Below are 18758 nucleotides of genomic sequence, written 5' to 3' on the forward strand. Positions count from 1 at the left end.
GGATATGTGTGATTCTCGCTGTCCTATGCAGTGGCCACCAACAATGTACCTCTATACTTTCCCGTTAGAAAGCAACCATCAACAGCCAACACCTTTCTCATGTTTATAAAACCCTTTATAGCGAAACCATAAGCAAAAAAAAATATTTAAACATCATATTCCTGTCCCCTTCAAAGCCGTCTTGCTACCTTGGTTTGTCAACTCAGCATATAACGGTACGCTTCTAATACTACATACCCGTGCTCTAGCGTGCCCCTCACAAAATCTTGTGCATGTATCTCCCTTTCCAGCATTTCCAGTAACTAACAGCACATCCAACTCTGTGCGCACAAGTCTCTGAATGTCTTTAGAGATGGACCTTTCCCTTTAACGAACCGACTTTTGACAAATTGTCCAATAACATCAGTGGACGTTTGTCAATGCTCACCTGAAATATGTTCCAAACCACAGTGTGCTCACGGGTATATGCTAAGCATAAATTTTTCCGACTCCGCCAACTTCTACAATAAATCCGCCACTTGCACTTTCGGTCATGGCAACCGTCACACCGAATGAATTTGACTTTTGATGATGAACTCAAATTACTCTACTCCGGCAACAAGTTTTAGCTTCCTCACCGCTTCCTCTTTGTTGTCAATAAATACCCTATGTGCAAATCCGATCCATCGTAAAAACATGAGCTAATTCACTACTACCTCCAATTGCCCTCTCTGAACCTGCATAAACGACCATGGTGTTTCTCTCACAATCTAAGTCTTCTGCTAATCTGTATTTAAAGGAATCTCTACATCTGTGGGAACATCTACGGGTCCTCCTCCTCAACATTTTCATTCTGCCCCCCATCACCAACCTCTTCTACAGTGTCCTCCCACCACCCAATTCACCGTCTACTCTTGATTTTTCAACTAAAAATCAATGGCCTCGTAGTTCAAATTAAAACCAGGCAAATCTCTGCCTACTTCCTCGTTATCCCCTTCCTTTGAACCAACTTCCGAACGGTTTTTCTAAAGAGAAACCCTTAAAATCTGCCTCGAACCATTATCGGCCACATCATCAATATAACTTCACACTTTCATCCGACTTTAATATAACAGAGGTACCTTAAATGTTCAGGAACTCTGCTTAAACATACTTCACAACTATATCACTACGCGAGCAAGTCAAATTACCTCTTCTAATTATTTCATTAATCAACTCATCAAAACTAACCTCTGTGCTCACAGCAATTGGTATAGCTTCTTTGCTCTTCCCAATCCACTGCTGCTACGTCCTTCCTCCACCACTCACCAAAATATTCAACACCCAAAACAACTTGTCCCATGTGTAATAATAGCTAACTACCTGAATGTAAGAAAAAAAATTAATTGTTGTACTAAGGGTTCAAATTATTTAAAAAGAATCTGCATATCGCTATATGGTCTATGTATCGCTTAAGCGATCATGGTTATTTATACTGGATCGCTTAAGCGATAGTGATCGTTTAAGCGATCCAGTATGAATAACCATGATCGCTTAAGCGATCTTATGTCATTTACTGATCACTTAACCAATCTACTCCTATACACCGACTTTTACCAGATCGTTTAAGCGATCTATCTGTTGCATACCTGATCGCTTAAGAGATCTACTGCTGCATACCTGATCACTTAAGCGATCTATCTGCTGCATACTAGACCTACCATCATCGCTTAAGCGATCCACCAGATCGCCAGATCGCTTAGCGATCCATCATACCCAGAACACATTTTCAGTCATCTCCACCTATAATCGATTCCTTCATACCCAGAGAACACATACCAGAACAAATTTCAACAAATTTACTCATTTCAACTTGCAGTACATCAAACACAACCCAACAACCTAAACAACTAAATCAAATCATAACCCAAACCCCATCCTATTAAATCTTTGTAAATCTAAATATAAAAGTAAAAAGGAGTACCATACTTAGAGGAAATGAGAGGAGGGGAGAGAGGGATCTTTGGCGGAGAAGATGTTAATGGTGGAGGAGAATAAAGTGTTAAGGCGGAGGACAAGAAGATATAGAGGAAGGAGGAAGAGAAGATGCAGAGAAGGAGGATGGAAGAGAAGATGCAGAGAGAAGAAGATGTAGACGAAGCTAAGAAGAAGATGCAGAGATAGAGAAGCGTTAATGGCGAGAAGGTGTTTTGGTTTGTTTGCACAATTTCGGGTTTATGGAATATAGTATATTTTGAAAAGATTACATAATACTTCATTAATCCTAATTAAGCACTAATTACCCTTAATCAATAATATGGCGATTTAGTTAACATTTTAAAACTTGATAGCCTTTTAATTAAATGCAAACTTGAAATGGCCTTTATAAACTGCCCCGAAATTTGACACCGTACATTGAATTGAAGTAAAAGACTTTTGACATACAACCAAGACCCAAGCGTGCTCTTTAAATAGGAAATAAACTCCTAGGTCGTTTGGTTTAGAATGTTTTATTGTCGAAATGTGGGATTACCAGTGAGATAAATTACCTTAAAATTATGAGAGAATGTTATAGCAATATATTTGGTTAGATTAGTGGGTATAAATAATTAAGTTGGTTGGAAAAATAAATATTATCAACAGAAGCTTTTACTGAATTACCCTATTATTATATATTATTATTATTATTATATTATTTAAATAAATTCCTTTTAACCTCCAATATTTGAGATTTAGGTAAATCACCCAACAACAAAGCATAAATTTGAACAGAACCCAACCACCCAAGACCACCCTACTAACCGTGACTCACCACCGCTAGCCACCGACGTCAGTCGCCATAATGGTGCATGACTGACAGGATTTGGTCAGTCTTATGTCGTTAAGGCCTTTACAGATCATGGCCGGAAATCGCCAAATCTGGCGTTTCTATGGCCATTTCATGGCCAAAGATGTGGCTGTGAATGGCCATAGATCTAGTTGTTTTCTGGCCATGGATTTGTGATCCATGGCCATTTTTCGGCTTTGCCGACGAACGCTGACCATATAGGGCCAGCTGCACCATTTCGTGGACTGTCGACGGTGGGTGCTGGACTACCGGCAGTGGCTTGGGTTGATGGGGTGTTTTGCTACAAATTAAAGTTTTATATGGTTAGGGTGTTTTAGCAAAATTTCAAATGCAGGGGGTTAAAACTGATCATAAAATAATAATAAAAAAAACTATTATATTAATAGTTAAAAATAAAAGCAACTTAGTAATTTATATAATATATTTACCTATTTATCCTCCCAACCAAACATATTATTCATCAATTTAGTCGAACCAACCAAACACATTTTCTAAACATTCTTAGTAATTTTCAAGGTGATCTTTCTTTCCGTTAATATAAAATACCCGTATAATAAAATATTATATGATCCAAACGTCCCTATAAAGCATAACAACATGGGGATTTTTGTTATTTCCAAAACCTTAGGGAATTTTTTGATATAATACCTAAGGGGGATTAATGTCATTGACTCAAATCATGTCCCTTTAGTTAATTGGCAAGCGCCCAATCCATGACAAGTAATTTCAGAAAAATAAAAAGGGTGAGTTAGTTTAGTTATGCAGGCCCCTTAAATCAGCCATGGGTTGTGTCAAGAATAATGCTACAGGAAGTTGTACTGCTAAGTGAACCCCTTAAAAATCGACAAGGTGAGTTCAATCGACTAATTATGAAATCAAGCGTTACATGATTAGGTGAGGAGAATGTTGCAGTCTTACAAACCAACGAAGAGGTGAGTCGAACCAACTAGTGGCAGTGTCAAACGTAACATGACCAGGTGGCAATGAGTTGGATTGCTAAGTGAGCCCTTTAAAAAATGACCAATGACAAGAATGTTGCGATCCATGGATAGAAATAAAGAAATAGTATCAGGATGAGTTGGACCACTAAGTGGGACCTTAAAAGCGACCAATGGGATGAGTTGAACCAACCCTTTAAAAACTGACAAAGGGATAAGTTGAACTGTCCAATAATAAATATGGAACGTGACAAAGGTGCCACGTGATTAGATGTGGAAGAATGTGATGATCCACATTAAATAAAAATGGGTAAGGTCTAGGCTTATAATGTTAAATAAGCAACATCAATTAACGGACTAATCTTATTGAATAATCAATAAACACTCAAATCGTGACGTGATACTATTTATGCTCTATGTTGTTGCGATTACCATTACAATTCTCACTCCGTATGAAAGCTACCCTCTATTTCCCAACGTTGACCCTTATGATGGATCACGTAGGTCATATTAATGCATAAGACCTAAATAATCTAAGTGATTGAATAAATGCACATATATTCATTTTATTAAAGATTTTCTTTAGCATTATAAATTTAAATGGTTTTTTTTTTTTATGAAAACTCATATAGTGGTAATCTTGTTTATTTTAGGCGAAAAATCCGAAACCCAAATATAGACTGCTTTTAAAAGCAACTACATATATTACTCAAAGCTAATTGATTGGACATCCATGGAAATTTTGTATAAAGGCAAAACAATCTGCCAAGAACCTTATGGAATAGAAGCTGTACAAGATTTAAGTCTACTTAGACTTTGACCTTAAGGGACTTCACTGAATAATACCAAGTACTGAGCGACGGTAGAAACTTCAATTAATTTATCAACTTAATAACATTGACAGCTTAGTATCTAATTAAGCTACACCCTCACAATTCACCATCTATCTTTAAGATAAAACGTGATTAACAGTGTACTTACCTAAAGGAAGATATAGGAAACAACAATACTAACTGGCTGATTGAAAGGTATAGCCTAAAAGCAACAAGAGTTTATTCAATTTGTCATGGTATATGGGCATGGACATGGAGGAATTGGTACTTCAGCAACTCCTTCAAGCATCTGAGTGACCTTCCTCATAGTCGGCCGAAGAGATGGATCTTCTTGAATGCACCAAATGGCAACCATCACAAATTTTTCAACCTTCTTCTTGTCATTTAAGGCCTCCATGTCAAACTCCACGAGAGCATCTAATCTTTCTTCAAGATAACAGTCATAAGCCCAATCTGTCAACAATGCCTCAGCATCACTTACTTCCATGTTCACATTTCTTCTACAACAAATTATCTCTAGCAGCAGCACACCAAAGCTGAAAACATCCACTTTCACCGTGATGGGCAAGTTCCTAAACCACTCAGCTGCAACATACCCTTTTGTTCCTCTAATGGCAGTGTGTGTATGGCTCTGATCAAGCATCAAAAGTTTCGCCAGTCCGAAGTCAGAGATTCGAGCGGTGTAGTAGTCATCAAGAAGTATGTTTTGAGGTTTTATATCACAATGGATAATCTGTGTGCTACATTCTTCATGTAGGTACAAGAGTCCTCTTGCAATTCCAAGAGCAATTTGTGTTCTCTGATTCCATCCAGGTTTTGAATCACCAAAAAGGAAGCTTGCTAAAGTTCCATTGCTCAAGAACTCATATACGAGTAAACGATGCACCCCATCATCACAAAATCCAAGCAGGCGAACCAGGTTCTTGTGATGAGTTTGGCCAATTACATTTACTTCAGTTTTGAATTCCTTCTCGCCATCTTGCACCAAAGTAATCAACTTCTTCACAGCAACCGGAGTGACAGAACTCATTTGAATGAACCCTTTGTAAACAATGCCAAAAGCCCCCTTTCCCAGTTCTTCCTTGAATCCATCTGTAGCTTCTTCAAGCTCTTTGTAAGTAAAACAACGCAAATTTTTTTCCACGGCATCACCATGGTGAGGAATTTGTCGATGTTCCTTCTTGTAAACAAGGAAAAAACAAAGACAAACTGAAGTAATCAGCATAAAGTTGAAGAAAACTGAGCCACCAAGAAGTACTGATCCCACAATCATCAAATTGTCTTTGTTCTTCTGATTCTCCTTATCTGGTCTCGGCAAAGCGGGAGTGCCTCTGGGAGGAGGATTACCTTTCCTGATTTTGATAAGAGCCTTACCATCAAGAGTATTATCAAATCTGCCATTTGATAGTGGTAGCTTCTTCTTCCAACACATATCACCGGATCGAAAAATAGCAACAGCACACATACAATCCTGCAAGCAAGATTCTCTACACTGCTCTTCTGTAAAAGGCTGCAACAGTGCATAATCAGATGTTGGCCAATCAGTGTTTATGACCTCTTCAAAACCATAAAAATCTGCTGGAGAACCCTCTTCATCATCCGCACAGCTCTGCGTGTAGTTGGGTTTGCAGTCACCATACTCATTGTTTGGATCAGATAAAAAGTACCCTTTTGGGCAGTCACAGATAGGCCTTTTGTCTCCAGGGTTCAGTCTACAAAAGCTGTTAAACCCACAAGTGCCGCTACCAACTCCAGTAAAGCTCGCCTTGCAAATATTATCCGGTATGGACCAAACAGCCGTCCAGCCTTCATTACTTGAATTCTTAGGATGCTGATACAGAGTAAAGACTCCATCAAAATTTATGGTCGCTCTGTAGTAAAAGTTCTTAGTTGAAGGGTTGATTGATCTGTTGGTTAGATAGTATCTTTGATCATTACTAAGCAATATGTAGAAGTAGGCTGACTCATTGAAGACCACCCTTTCACCAGAAGAATTAGAAGCAGTAGTAGTTCCAGTGTCATAATAAGGATCATTAGTATTGTCAGTGGGCAGGTTTATGGTGTTAAGAACAAGATTGCCCTCAGGTCTCATTAGCATTCGAAACCTTCCCTTGGAGAAATTAGTATCTGACAGTTTAGAAGAAAGCAGCTCCCCTGATTCCAGTGTCTGTGAGGGCAACATAGTATCTGCAGGATTCCTGAAGCTCTCCCATGCCTTATCCGAATTGCTGTCAAAAAGCTCAAAGTTGCCTGTATTACTCATAACAGCAAAGGCAACTGTACCTCTAATGGATTCAGAATTCCATAATTCGTCGCCTTGAGGGCTTTGAAGAACCAGCCCACTAGCAGAAGTTAATTCTACTCTTGATCCTCTTGGTGCAGGCTTATCTCTATTTGCAAACCAAACTACGGTTTTGGAAGGTATCTTATCATACCATATAGAGAGCAAGAAGAGCTCGTTGTTGTTGCCAATAGGGTGAAAACCAAAGGCAAAATCTCCGGACGGAGAAAGCCATGAAGATGAGTTTTCAGCCGCCGATAGAGAAGCTCCAATGGTTATGTTACCATTATTTTGAGCAACAGCTGAAAATATTTGCAGAAAAAGAAAGGAAAAGATCAAAAGAAGATTAACAGCCATTGCAAGAGCAAAATAAATTTAAATTTGATGCATCCACAAAGCCAGGAATGAATCCAATAAAGAAGTGAAGTTTGTAAATCTAAGTCAAACAAGTCTTCTTTGATTGTTACCGGACCGCTTAAATGAAATATCAGGAAGAAAAGGTAAATGGGTTACGCAATACTTCCAGGTACAAAGATTTAATGCTGTTATAAATAGAATTTTCAACTCTAAACAATGAGAAAAATGTAACAAAAATCATCCGATCACTTTAAATTATTCCTGTAAATTTGAAGATAGTTGGTCATATGATCTAGAACAGGATCATAAATTGAAGGTCCAGGGTTCTTGTTTGACTTGCAGGTTAGTGTTTGAATCTTGATCAACAAAATGACTCAACACGTTATGAAAGCATGGCATGGAAATTTCAACATTATTGAAAATTGCAAAGATTTTAGAAAGATTAGAACAAATTCTTGGTATTCCAATAGTAACTGAACACATGGCAATCCGATGGTTCTTTCAGATAATGCACATTACCGTCACAGTACTTTAGAGCAGCCCTAAAATAAATTCTGACTTGTCAACAAACGGATCATACAGGGAGATGAGAACAAATTCAATTGACTAAGACATGCACCTCTGCAGGAGCAAGTTGCCCTGAAAAATGTAAGGATTCACTACAATTCATGGTCTGTATCTTTCCAGTATCAAGGATTCTGTAACACAGAAAACATAAGACATCACATGAGACATAGTCCTTGTAATTACTAGTTATCGTCCTTGTACAGTAGAAAAGTCTACAAATATAATCTTATAAATTCCCTGTGATTTTCCAACTACACAGTACACAAACAGCTGTAAAAGACAAGACTTAGATATATAGACTGGCAATAGATGAAAGAAAATGAGAGTGGAGTGCACTTCAAGTTTCATTCAATCACAATGGTAAGGTCCATTTTAATTAAAGGTTTTCCATGGGGGACCTCACAGAAAATGAAAGGTACCAGGAAATGGGTAGAAACATATCTAAGTTGAAAGACAAGAATCTCTACATGTAATTATTAAACAGAGACTCCACATATACTTTCATTATTAATTTTATGGTGTAATGTATGGAACATGAGTAAATGGAGGAAAGGTAATTAGTTTTTTCTCTAGTTGATTATTTCAAATAGTCTTTTGAGTGCAATTATAGACAAACCCATGAGCGATCCTTAAATTTTATGGAAGTCCAATGTTTTCAACAAGTACAAAAATTAACTCTGAGATTATAAACCTAGAAATCCATCTACCATTCTTACATGGCTTTTCCCAATCAACTCAACCCATAGGTTACTTCAAACATCTACTAATGTAACCAAGAAACCATGAAAACCATCCAGATAATGGGACAAGGGAGTAGTAACAATCAACGTGTAACAATCTTGATATAGAACAAAGCACATAAAATAAATATGATCAAGATCCGAGGTAGTCTTATGCATATAGGATTATGTTAAAGAAAAAGTTTTATACGACTATAATGAAAATCAAACTATGTTGAACTTTTTTTAGGCGAGTCTTCTTTCTCTCTTAACATGTATAGCACACGTCAAATTAGTAGATCTTGGATTCAAAGTCATAGTGGAAAACTTTTCCAAATATTCAAGGTCCACCAAGAACTCGTACAAAGAAAAACTTTAGTCTCAGCTACTGCTGAAATTTGAAAATTTGATTGCACCAAAAGAGGGAATAAGAGTAAGTTATTTAGACCACTAAAGTTCAAAAATGAACTCTTGACATTTCAAAGCAAAAAATTACTTAGGAGGATGAAAGCAAAGTCCATTTGACAAGTGATCAACGCAAAGTAATAGATGTACTTCAACAGGACCAAGTGTAAAGGTCTGTTATTCATGAATCATGATCTATATTCTTCTGGGAAGAAAGTTTTTCTTCATGTTCGTGCAGCTATCAGATTGTTAATAAAGGCAGATGATTTATTCAGTTGTCAGTTAAAATACACAAGTAAAAGATTCATGGTTGCTGTGCTTTCTCATTCCAAAGATGAATAGAATGTCCTATCAAATCCATAATGCTTAACATTTACAGTGCTCAGCTTCAAAATTCAATTCTCTGATACATTCTCTTTTCTAGAAATTTCCAAGTCACGTTCTTCTCTAAATCCAAGTTCAGCCAAATCTTGTTTTGCCATTAAGTTTCTGCAGAACACCAATGAAAGTTTATTGATATAAAATAACGCCTTTATGTCAAAAGGTATGTTCGGTTAACAAATGAATTATGCAAATGAGAAAAAGAACAAATTATTTTCGTGCAACATTCTCTAATTCTGCAATACGCAAAAGGAGTCTTGATTCTGGCTTCCCCACTAAACCATAGGATAAACTACAGTAGCATTTCTGATCAATTTGAACTAACAACTTTAACAGGTTTGAATTTCTTGTTCAAAGCAGTACTTCATAAGTCTAATTATTAATATTGTTATATTGCAAGCGTGCAATATTCTGAACAACATGAATATGATACAGAGATAAAAAAAATAAATAAAATTAAATATATGGATGTGGAAGATCAGTGTAAGTAGTAAACAAACTTTTCAAAATTTTAGAGAAGATAGCATAAAATGAATATTAGATTTTTCACCACCAAATATGTTATCTAGACAAAATTCCAAGTGACAATATATAACATATTTTTGTCAGTATTAGAAATCTTTTTTAACCATTAGCACTACTCAAAGCACTCCACAGACACATGAACAATCTAAACTGACAAAAATAGTAACCCAAAAAAAGCAAAGCAATATATTTGCGAATTCATATGATGTGTTCAAGTTGCGAGTACTAAACCCCTACTGCAATCTCTTTAAAAGAATCGAAAAATCCATTAGCAGATAAAATTAAGCCTAAAAAGCTCCATAAAATGTCACCACACTACTAATCAAATTACTCTTTTTACTTTTTTAGGGCTAAGCAAAGACAGATGAGAATAAGACGACTTCTTGCCTTGTTTCACGTTTGAAACTCAGAGCAACCATCGGGAACATAACAAGCTACCAAACAATAAAAAATTGTTCTATTTTATCTTTTCTAAGATATAGACCCAAACTAGAGATATGACATTGCAACCTAATAAGAAAGTCCATCAAAACACTATATTATTTTACTACTAGGAGCAATATCTTTTAAAAAGTCATAAGCTACAGAAAAATATTATTTAAACAAAAATCCACTAACCCAATTTCAAAAACAGAATAAAAGTTAAGAAATACTCACTTTGCCATTCGACATTCAAGATACTTTTTTGAGAAGAGCCGACACTTTTCAGATTGGTGACCAGCAGATTTAAGACAACCAAGGTAATCTTTCTTTTCCTAGAAACAAAAAACCAAGTGAAAATGATATAACAAAACAAATATCCTTTTCTTAATTAAACAAACTAACCTTCCAAGCTTACAAGCATCTATTTGTAATGTTTGGTAGTGTTACAAATCGTATAGCCATGATACAGATTTATACAACCTGAAACATAAAACTTGCAATATGCAATGCAGAACTTACAACAATAAAGGATATAATTAAGAAGTTTAACATTATAAGTTTTATACTCCAGACTGCGTCCATGTCTAAAATGCGGACTTAAAACCCATAACCCTTGTAAGGAAAATTTTACAGAAGTTCGCAAAATTTTGTCTTTTCACTGCCAAGTAAATTCACTAAAAGACGCAATTTCACGAACTCTTATCAATTCTTGTCTACAAAAGTTAGCTTATGCACCAATGATTTAAGGAGTGAACCTCAAGAAAGAAGGACTAATGATCTATATCCTTCAATGTTACAAGTTTTATTCTTGAGGTCGGTAAAATTCTCTACCACAAACATAGCAAAATCTCATCTTTAAAAATGAGAGAGAGAGAGATTACCAAATCACATTGATGGAAATGATCCAAAGGGAAGATTCCTTTTTCAGGTGGAACAGGTCTGACTCCTCTATTGCCACCAAAGGCTCCACCTGCCAACCCAAGTATATATACCATAAATTAATTCATACTTCATTCTTAATTTTCATCAACATAACACTCAATAAAATCAAGATTCTCCTTGTTTGTTACCGTTCTCGTGATTCATCAAAGTTTCTATAAGAAATACATGCGAAGATAAACAAGAAAATCAAACAAAACAAAACCAGTTGAGACGATTTTTCGTATTACCTGCGCTCATTTTGAAAAGGGTTTTGACTGTTTTGCTTGTTCAGTGGTGTTGCTGACCGGATTTGAAGTTGTCTGTGCGATTATTAATTTATATTCCTTTAACCGCAGATAAAGATGATTCGACTGAAATAGTTTGTGTAGTTGTGGGCTGCAAGATATTCCAAAAAGTTTTGCGCCAAACAATAATTTTCCAATTCAAGTAAGGGTGTGTACTGTGTAGAACTCATCCGAACCGGACCAAGCCAATCCGAGGGGTTTGATTCGGGCACGTGATGTCTACCGGTTTATCGAGTCAATGAAAAAAATTCCGAGCCAAATCAAAATATTTTTTTATATAATTTTAATTTACCCTTTTAACTGTGATGACTAGATTATCTAGAAATCTAGAGTTTTAAACAAACTTCATTAAAAAAAATAACATAAATAATAATCACACAATGTAATTACATAAATAATAATCACACAATGTAATTACATAAATATATAATGATAATTTACCATGTTTGATTGTTATTTTTAAAGTTTTTAAGTAACATTTTCATTTTATATATATAAAGTGAAGAATAAGTGTAACAAAAAAGTGTCGAAACCAAACCAAACCAGCCCGATTTAAATTGATTCACGTGTAGATTAACAATTTTGAAGATCGATTAAATTACAAATAAATATCTCAAAACATGAACTAAATTCTCTTCTTCACACCTTTCAGAGTCGAAACTTCTTCTACAAGTAATGATTTCGAGTAGTAATAAGAGCTTGAATGTTGATATTTTGTTAGTGATTTAATTGGTTTATTTATGGAAAAATATATTTAAAGTGTGGAATTTGGATTAATTCTTTCATAAATACCATTTATGAGATCACGGGTGCATGTTGAGTGTTTTCAGGCTCAAACAGGTTGTTGAAGGGAAAAGAATGATGTCGATAGGATTCACAACGCATAGGAACAAACGGCACAAGAATCAGGGTCAAAATGAGGGAGTTGTGGTACATCGAAAATGCTACGGAAAATCTGGAAATTATTCATCATGAGTATGTCTCAATGTTTCTGTCATAACTTGAGCTGTAGAAGTCGGAATTTGACGATTCTAGTGGCGTTGGAAGCTTATTCAGAGAGCTACAATGTTTGTGTTGATGACTTCATCTAATTCTGAAGTTTACGGACGCTTTGGACAGAAGAAACGATCACTGGGGCGACCATTCTTATCGCCGCGGCGATGGGTTACGGGTTTGTGTTAATTCATTACCCTAATCCATATCTGAATGGGCTAAATTTTCTAATCTTTTTCCTAAACACGACCAAGAACCCCAGGGATATAAAAGAGAGTTTTTAAGAAATTAAAGAGGACTTTTGGAGGAGGAAGAAGACGGCTACCAAGTTGGAGATCGGGATCCAAGAGCTCTCGTTCACCGATTAGAGAAGTTTTTATCTTTTTCTTTCCTGAACTGATGTCATTAAAGAGAATGATGGATTTTGTTATTTTCATTATAAACTAAATCTCTTTTCTAGGGCTAAGATGTAGCCTAATTTCTGATTATGTGTTGACTTGGATTGTTGTTAATTCTTATTGAGCTTTTAATTCTAAGTGTTATTATTGTGTATAATGCGTTCAATTCTCAAGGGCCCGAGAGTTGAATGATATCATGGGTTAGGTTGAGATCAAGAGATGAAACCTGATTTGTCTTAGGTAATAAAACCATAGATTGAGCGAACGCTAGAGATAGGTTACCGCGGTCTGTGAGGCTCTGGTAAATTCCATAGAGCTTAATGATCTCTTAGCTCCTAAATCCAACTTAGAGATATCTTGGGTTGTTACTTAAGGGTTAATTTGCTAATTGCTCAAGAGAGAGAGAGAGTTAGTAAAATCAGAGGGGATTTGGCTTTTAGAATACGCTTGATTAGGTTAACAATAGATGTCAATGCATAGGATTAAATTGGTGTGAAATCTATACCCTAGGTTTAATCATATTGATTTTTCCTTCAAAGTGTTTACAAATTCTGCCTTTATTTAATACTTAATTTTTAGTTTTTAATTTATTTACTTTTTCATTAAATTCATTCTTAAACTTCAGTTTAATCAAATAGCAATAGAATATAATAGTTTGGTACTTGGTAGGTAGTTCCCTTGGGATTCGACACTCGTTTACTCGAGTTTTACTACTTGCACGATTTCGTACACTTGCGAATAGCCTGTCAAGTTTTTGGCACCGTTGCCAGGAAACTATTTTGTTTTACCAATATCAATACGAAATATTTAGTTGCTAACTTGATTTTTTTTTTTAATTATTTTTGTCTACTGAAAATTTTTATTTGTGTTTGCTTTGTTTGTTGTTTTCAGCTAGAATCTAAAGAGTTTACATTCGAGAGGTAGGGGTGATCTTAATCCACTAGATTTTGAGATCGAACGAACCGCTAGACAGTTGAGAAAGGAAAAGAGGCAACCTGAATCTGAAAGAGCCATGGCTAACACAGGATTTGTCAATCCGAATGTGCAAAATCAAGAGGTTGAGAATGAGCATATTGTTGGAGGAGATGCAGTGGGTGGTGCAGAAGCAGTTCAGAGAGCATTGAAGGACTATTCTAGTCCTACTGTCGATGGTTGTTATTCAAGCATCAGGAGACCACCTGTTCAAGCGAACAATTTTGAGATTAAGCCAGCAATTATCGGAATGATTCAGCAGTCGATCCAATTCGCTGGGTTACCTAATGATGATCCCAACCTGCATATCGAAAATTTTCTGGAGTTGTGCGACACATTTAAGCATAACGGAGTATCCGAGGATGCAATCAATCTAAGGCTTTTCCCATTTTCTCTTCGGGATAAAGCTAAGACTTGATTGATTTCATTACTATCTGGAAGCATCACAACATGGAATGAGTTGGCTCAAGCGTTCCTCACAAAGTACTTTCCACCTGCCAAGTCGGCCAAACTGAGGAGTGAGATTATCAATTTTTATCAATAAGATTCAAAGTCATTGTATGAAGCATGGGAAAGGTTTAAGAATCTCTTACGGAAGTGCCCACACCATGGTATACCAATCTGGTCACAAGTGCAAACGTTCTACCAAGGTTTGCTACCAACCATTCAAGCCATGATTAATGCTGCAAGTGGGGGAGCCTTGAACACCAAATCGCCAGCAGAAGCATACAATCTGATCGAGGTGATGGCGAACAACAATTATATGAGGACTCCAGAAAGAAATTCAACAAGGAGATCAATGGAAGTACACGAAGTCGACAGTTACACTGTATTAGCTGCTCAACTTACGAACATCCAGAAGCAATTAGGTAATGTGTTGAAAATAAATGCAATTGAATCTTCCTCTCTAACATGTGACCTTTGTGCAGGAAATCATGCGTCGAACGATTGCTAAGAGGGAAACCAGTTTGCTTAGCCTGAACAAGCCAACTACGTCAACAATTTCCAAATAGGGCAAGGAAATCCGTATTCCAATACGTATAATCCAGCATGGAGGAAACACTCAAATTTTTCATGGAGCAACAACAATGAGCAAAAACAAGCACCTGTTTTTCAACCTCAAGAGAAAAAATCAAACTTGGAAAATGCATTAACCAAGTTCATTGAGGAGACAAGCAAGAGGTTTGAGAAGACCGACGTCCTGGTTCAGAATCAATCTGCATCTATAAGGAACCTTGAGACTCAAATTGGGTAGATTCACAACATATTAGCGGGAAGAGGTCAAGAGGTTTTACCGAGTGATACAGAGAAAAATCCCAAGGAACAGGCACATACAATCACCCTGAGGAGTGGAAGAAATTTGGGAAATTCGGAAAGTGAAAAATAGAGGATAGAACAAAACCTGAAGGATGATCAGAAGAACGATCCCGGCGGCAATGAAGATGGTGGCCGCAGCGATCGTGAGAAGGAAGAAAATTCTGTCAGAAGGAAGGATGATCGCCGCAGCGATGAAACGGGTCACCGCGGCGACTATGATGCTATTCAAATTTTGTCAGGATTATCCAACGATCGCTGCAGCGATGAATCTAGTCGCCGCGGCAACCGTGCATCTGAGTAGAAAACTCCTTTAAGCTAGGCAACCTTGCCGCACCCACAACGGTTGAAGAATCAGAAGCTTGACAAGCAATTTGGTAAGTTCATTGACATGTTTCAAAGTTTACATATTAATATTCCATTTGTTGATATGCTTGAACAGATGCCGAAATATGCAAAGTTTTTGAAGGAGATCCTCACGCACAAGAGGAAATTCGAGGAACACGAGAAAGTCATACTGACAGAGGAATGCAGCGCGCTGATTCAAAAGAAACTACCACCCAAACTATGAGATCCAATGAGTTTTACTATCCCTTGTATTATTGGTAGTTGCTATTTTGATAAAGTGTTGTGTGATTTAGGGGCTAGTATTAACTTAATGCCGTTTTCCATCTATAGGAAGCTTGGATTGGGAGAAGTGAAGCCAACCACCATGTCTCTCCAATTAGCTGATCGATCAATCACAAATCCTAGAGGGGTAGTCGAAGACGTCCTGATTAAGGTAGATAAACTGATTTTCCCAGTAGATTTCATAGTGCTAGATATGGAGGAAGATAGGGAAATACCTTTGATTTTAGGGCGACCTTTTCTGGCCACGGGTAGAACATCGATAGATGTCCACCAAGGGAAATTGATCTTAAGGGTAGAAGATGAGCAAGTAGAATTTGATGTTTTCAAGTCTATGAAGCATCTGTCTAAGTTAGATTCATGTTTTAAGATTGATGTTCTCGACACCATAGTAGAGCAGAATTTTAAAGCAAACTACCCAATTCTGCCTTTAGAGAATTGTTTGATGAATTCCAGAGACCAGGAGGATGAAGTTGATAGTGAAGAGATTAGGGAGTGTCTAAGATACTCAAGAGCTTTACCACTCTTAGGTCATCCCGAGGCTAAATTGATTAGAGAAATTGGAGCTGTGGAGTCTCAGTCAACTTTACCAATCACAAAGGCGCCTACACTTGAGCTCAAACAACTACCATCTCATTTAAGGTATGCATTTTTAGAAGAGGGTAAATTTTTTCCAATCATTATTAATGCCTCTTTGAGTGTTGTAGAGGAAGAAAAGTTGCTGCGCATTTTGAGAAGGTACAAGAAGGCCATTGGATGGACAATTGTGGATATCAAAGGTATCAGTCCTTCAATCTGCATGCACAAGATCTTAATGGAGGAAAGTTTAAAGCCTACTGTCCAACCACAGAGAAGATTGAATCCATCAATGCAAGAAGTGGTCAAGAAGGAGGTGTTGAAGCTTTTAGATGCAGGAATCATATATCCAATTTCGGATAGTGCATGGGTGAGTCTAGTCCAAGTGGTACCAAAGAAGGGAGGAATGACAGTGGTCCAGAATGACAACAACGAGCTGATTCCGACACGAACAATCACGGGATGGAGAGTATGTATCGACTATCGCAAGCTAAATTTCGCAACTCGTAAGGACCATTTTCCATTGCCGTTTATCGATCAAATGTTGGAGAGGTTAGCGGGCTATGAGTTCTACTGTTTCTTAGATGGATATTCAGGCTACAACCAAATTGCTATAGCGCTGGAAGATCAAGAGAAGACGACTTTCACCTACCCATATAGAACATTCGCCTATCGAAGAATGTCTTTTGGCTTGTGCAACGCTCCTGCAACTTTTCAACGTTGCATGATCTCAATTTTTTCCGATATGGTTGAGAAATCCATTGAAGTTTTCATGGACGATTTTTCTGTTTTTGGAAATTCTTTTGATGATTGTTTAACTAACTTGTCTAATGTTTTGTAGAGATGTGTTGACACTAACTTGGTGCTCAATTAGACAAAATGTCATTTCACGGTACGAGATGGGATTGTGTTAGGTCATTGGATATCAGTGAACGACATTGAGGTAGATCGAGCGAAGATTGAAGTCATTGAGAAACTACCACCTCCAAATTCAGTGAAGGCTATCAGAAGCTTCCTTGGGCATGCTGGCTTTTATAGGAGATTCATACAGGATTTTTCTAAAATCTCTAAATCTCTTTGTGATTTATTAGCTAAGGATGTTCCTTTTAATTTCAGTCAAAAGTGTTTAGATGCATTTAAGTGTTTAAAAGAAAAATTAATTTCTGCTCCTATTATTGTTATGCCCGATTGGGAATTGCCTTTTGAACTCATGTGTGATGTGAGTGATTATGCTTTAGGGGCTGTTTTAGGACATCGAAAAGGTAAAGTCTTGCATGTGATTTATTATGCCAGTAAGACTTTAATGAGACCTCAGCTGAATTATGCCACTACTGAGAAAGAATTTTTAGCAGTAGTGTTTTCTATTGATAAGTTTCGTTCTTATTTGTTAGATACCAAGGTCATCGTGTATACGAACCATGCTGCACTGAAGTACCTCCTAGCAAAACGGGACTCCAAGCCAAGATTATTGCGATGGGTATTGCTATTACAGGAATTCGACTTGGAGATCAAAGACAATAAAGGAACAGAAAATCAAGTGGCTGGCCATTTATCCCGATTGGAATCCAATGAAGAAGTTTGAGAGTAAGAAAAGCCAATCAATGAATACTTCCCTGATGAGCAGTTGTTTGCTATTCAGGAAGGACCATGGTTTGCGGACATTGCTAACTACTTGGCAAGAAAGGTTATGCCCCCTGGAATGAACTCCCAGAGACGAAAGAATTTTTTTGCAAATTTAAAGTACTACTTCTGGGAGGATCCATTTTTGTACAAGCATTACGCCGATCAGATGATAAGACAATGTGTGCCAGAGGAAGAGATGACGAATATAATTCGTCACTGTCATTCAATGGAAGTTGGTGGTCATTTCGGTTCGACAAAGGCTACTGCAAAAGTTCTTCAATCAGGATTTTTCTAGCCTTCTCTTTTTAAAGATGCTTTTCGTTTTGTGATGAGTTGTGATGACTGTCAACGGGTTGGGAATATGTCTAGGAGAAATGCCATGCCTTTAAACAATATCCTGGAAGTAGAGTTGTTTGATGTTTGGGGGATAAATTTTATGGGACCTTTTCCTTCTTCGTTTTCTAACCGATTCATTTTGGTTGCTGTAGATTATGTGTCGAAGTGGGTGGAAACTGCCGCGTTGTCAACAAACGATGCTCGTGTCGTTATCAAGTTTGTAAAGAAGAATATCTTTTCAAGGTTTGGCACGCCAAGAGCCATTATCAATTATGGTGGTTCTCACTTTTGCAATCGTCAATTCACAACATTGTTAAGCAAGTATGGAGTTACACATCGAGTTGCAACCCCATATCACCCGCAAACCAGTGGCCAAGTCGAAGTTTCAAATAGGAAGCTTAAACGAATCCTGGAGAAGATAGTGAACACCTCTTGAAAGGATTGGGCAACTAAGCTTG

General features: G+C 37.1%; 2 protein-coding genes and 1 non-coding gene across 3 annotated transcripts; all 3 read right to left on the reverse strand.

The window, feature by feature from the left end:
* Window positions 1–4594: 4594 nt before the first annotated feature.
* On the reverse strand, window positions 4595–7426 carry LOC116138655 (G-type lectin S-receptor-like serine/threonine-protein kinase LECRK3). The gene has a single exon (XM_031424351.1). It carries the CDS (start codon window positions 7213–7215, stop codon window positions 4801–4803), a length of 2415 nt encoding a protein of 804 aa, XP_031280211.1. The 5' UTR covers window positions 7216–7426; the 3' UTR covers window positions 4595–4800.
* Window positions 7427–9076: 1650 nt separating this feature from the next.
* LOC116138744 (cytochrome c oxidase assembly protein COX19-like) lies at window positions 9077–11568 on the reverse strand. The gene is made up of 4 exons (XM_031424428.1): window positions 11405–11568; window positions 11117–11205; window positions 10470–10567; window positions 9077–9395 (listed from the first exon to the last, which is right to left on the reverse strand). Exons 1-4 carry the CDS (start codon window positions 11412–11414, stop codon window positions 9302–9304), a joined length of 291 nt encoding a protein of 96 aa, XP_031280288.1. The 5' UTR covers window positions 11415–11568; the 3' UTR covers window positions 9077–9301.
* Window positions 11569–14332: 2764 nt separating this feature from the next.
* On the reverse strand, window positions 14333–14439 carry LOC116138768. The gene has a single exon (XR_004129346.1). It is a non-coding gene; the product is annotated as a small nucleolar RNA R71 (small nucleolar RNA).
* Window positions 14440–18758: the final 4319 nt, after the last annotated feature.

Source organism: Pistacia vera, unplaced genomic scaffold, assembly GCF_008641045.1.
Source record: "Pistacia vera cultivar Batoury unplaced genomic scaffold, PisVer_v2 Contig343, whole genome shotgun sequence".
NCBI classification, from domain to species: Eukaryota; Viridiplantae; Streptophyta; class Magnoliopsida; order Sapindales; family Anacardiaceae; genus Pistacia; species Pistacia vera.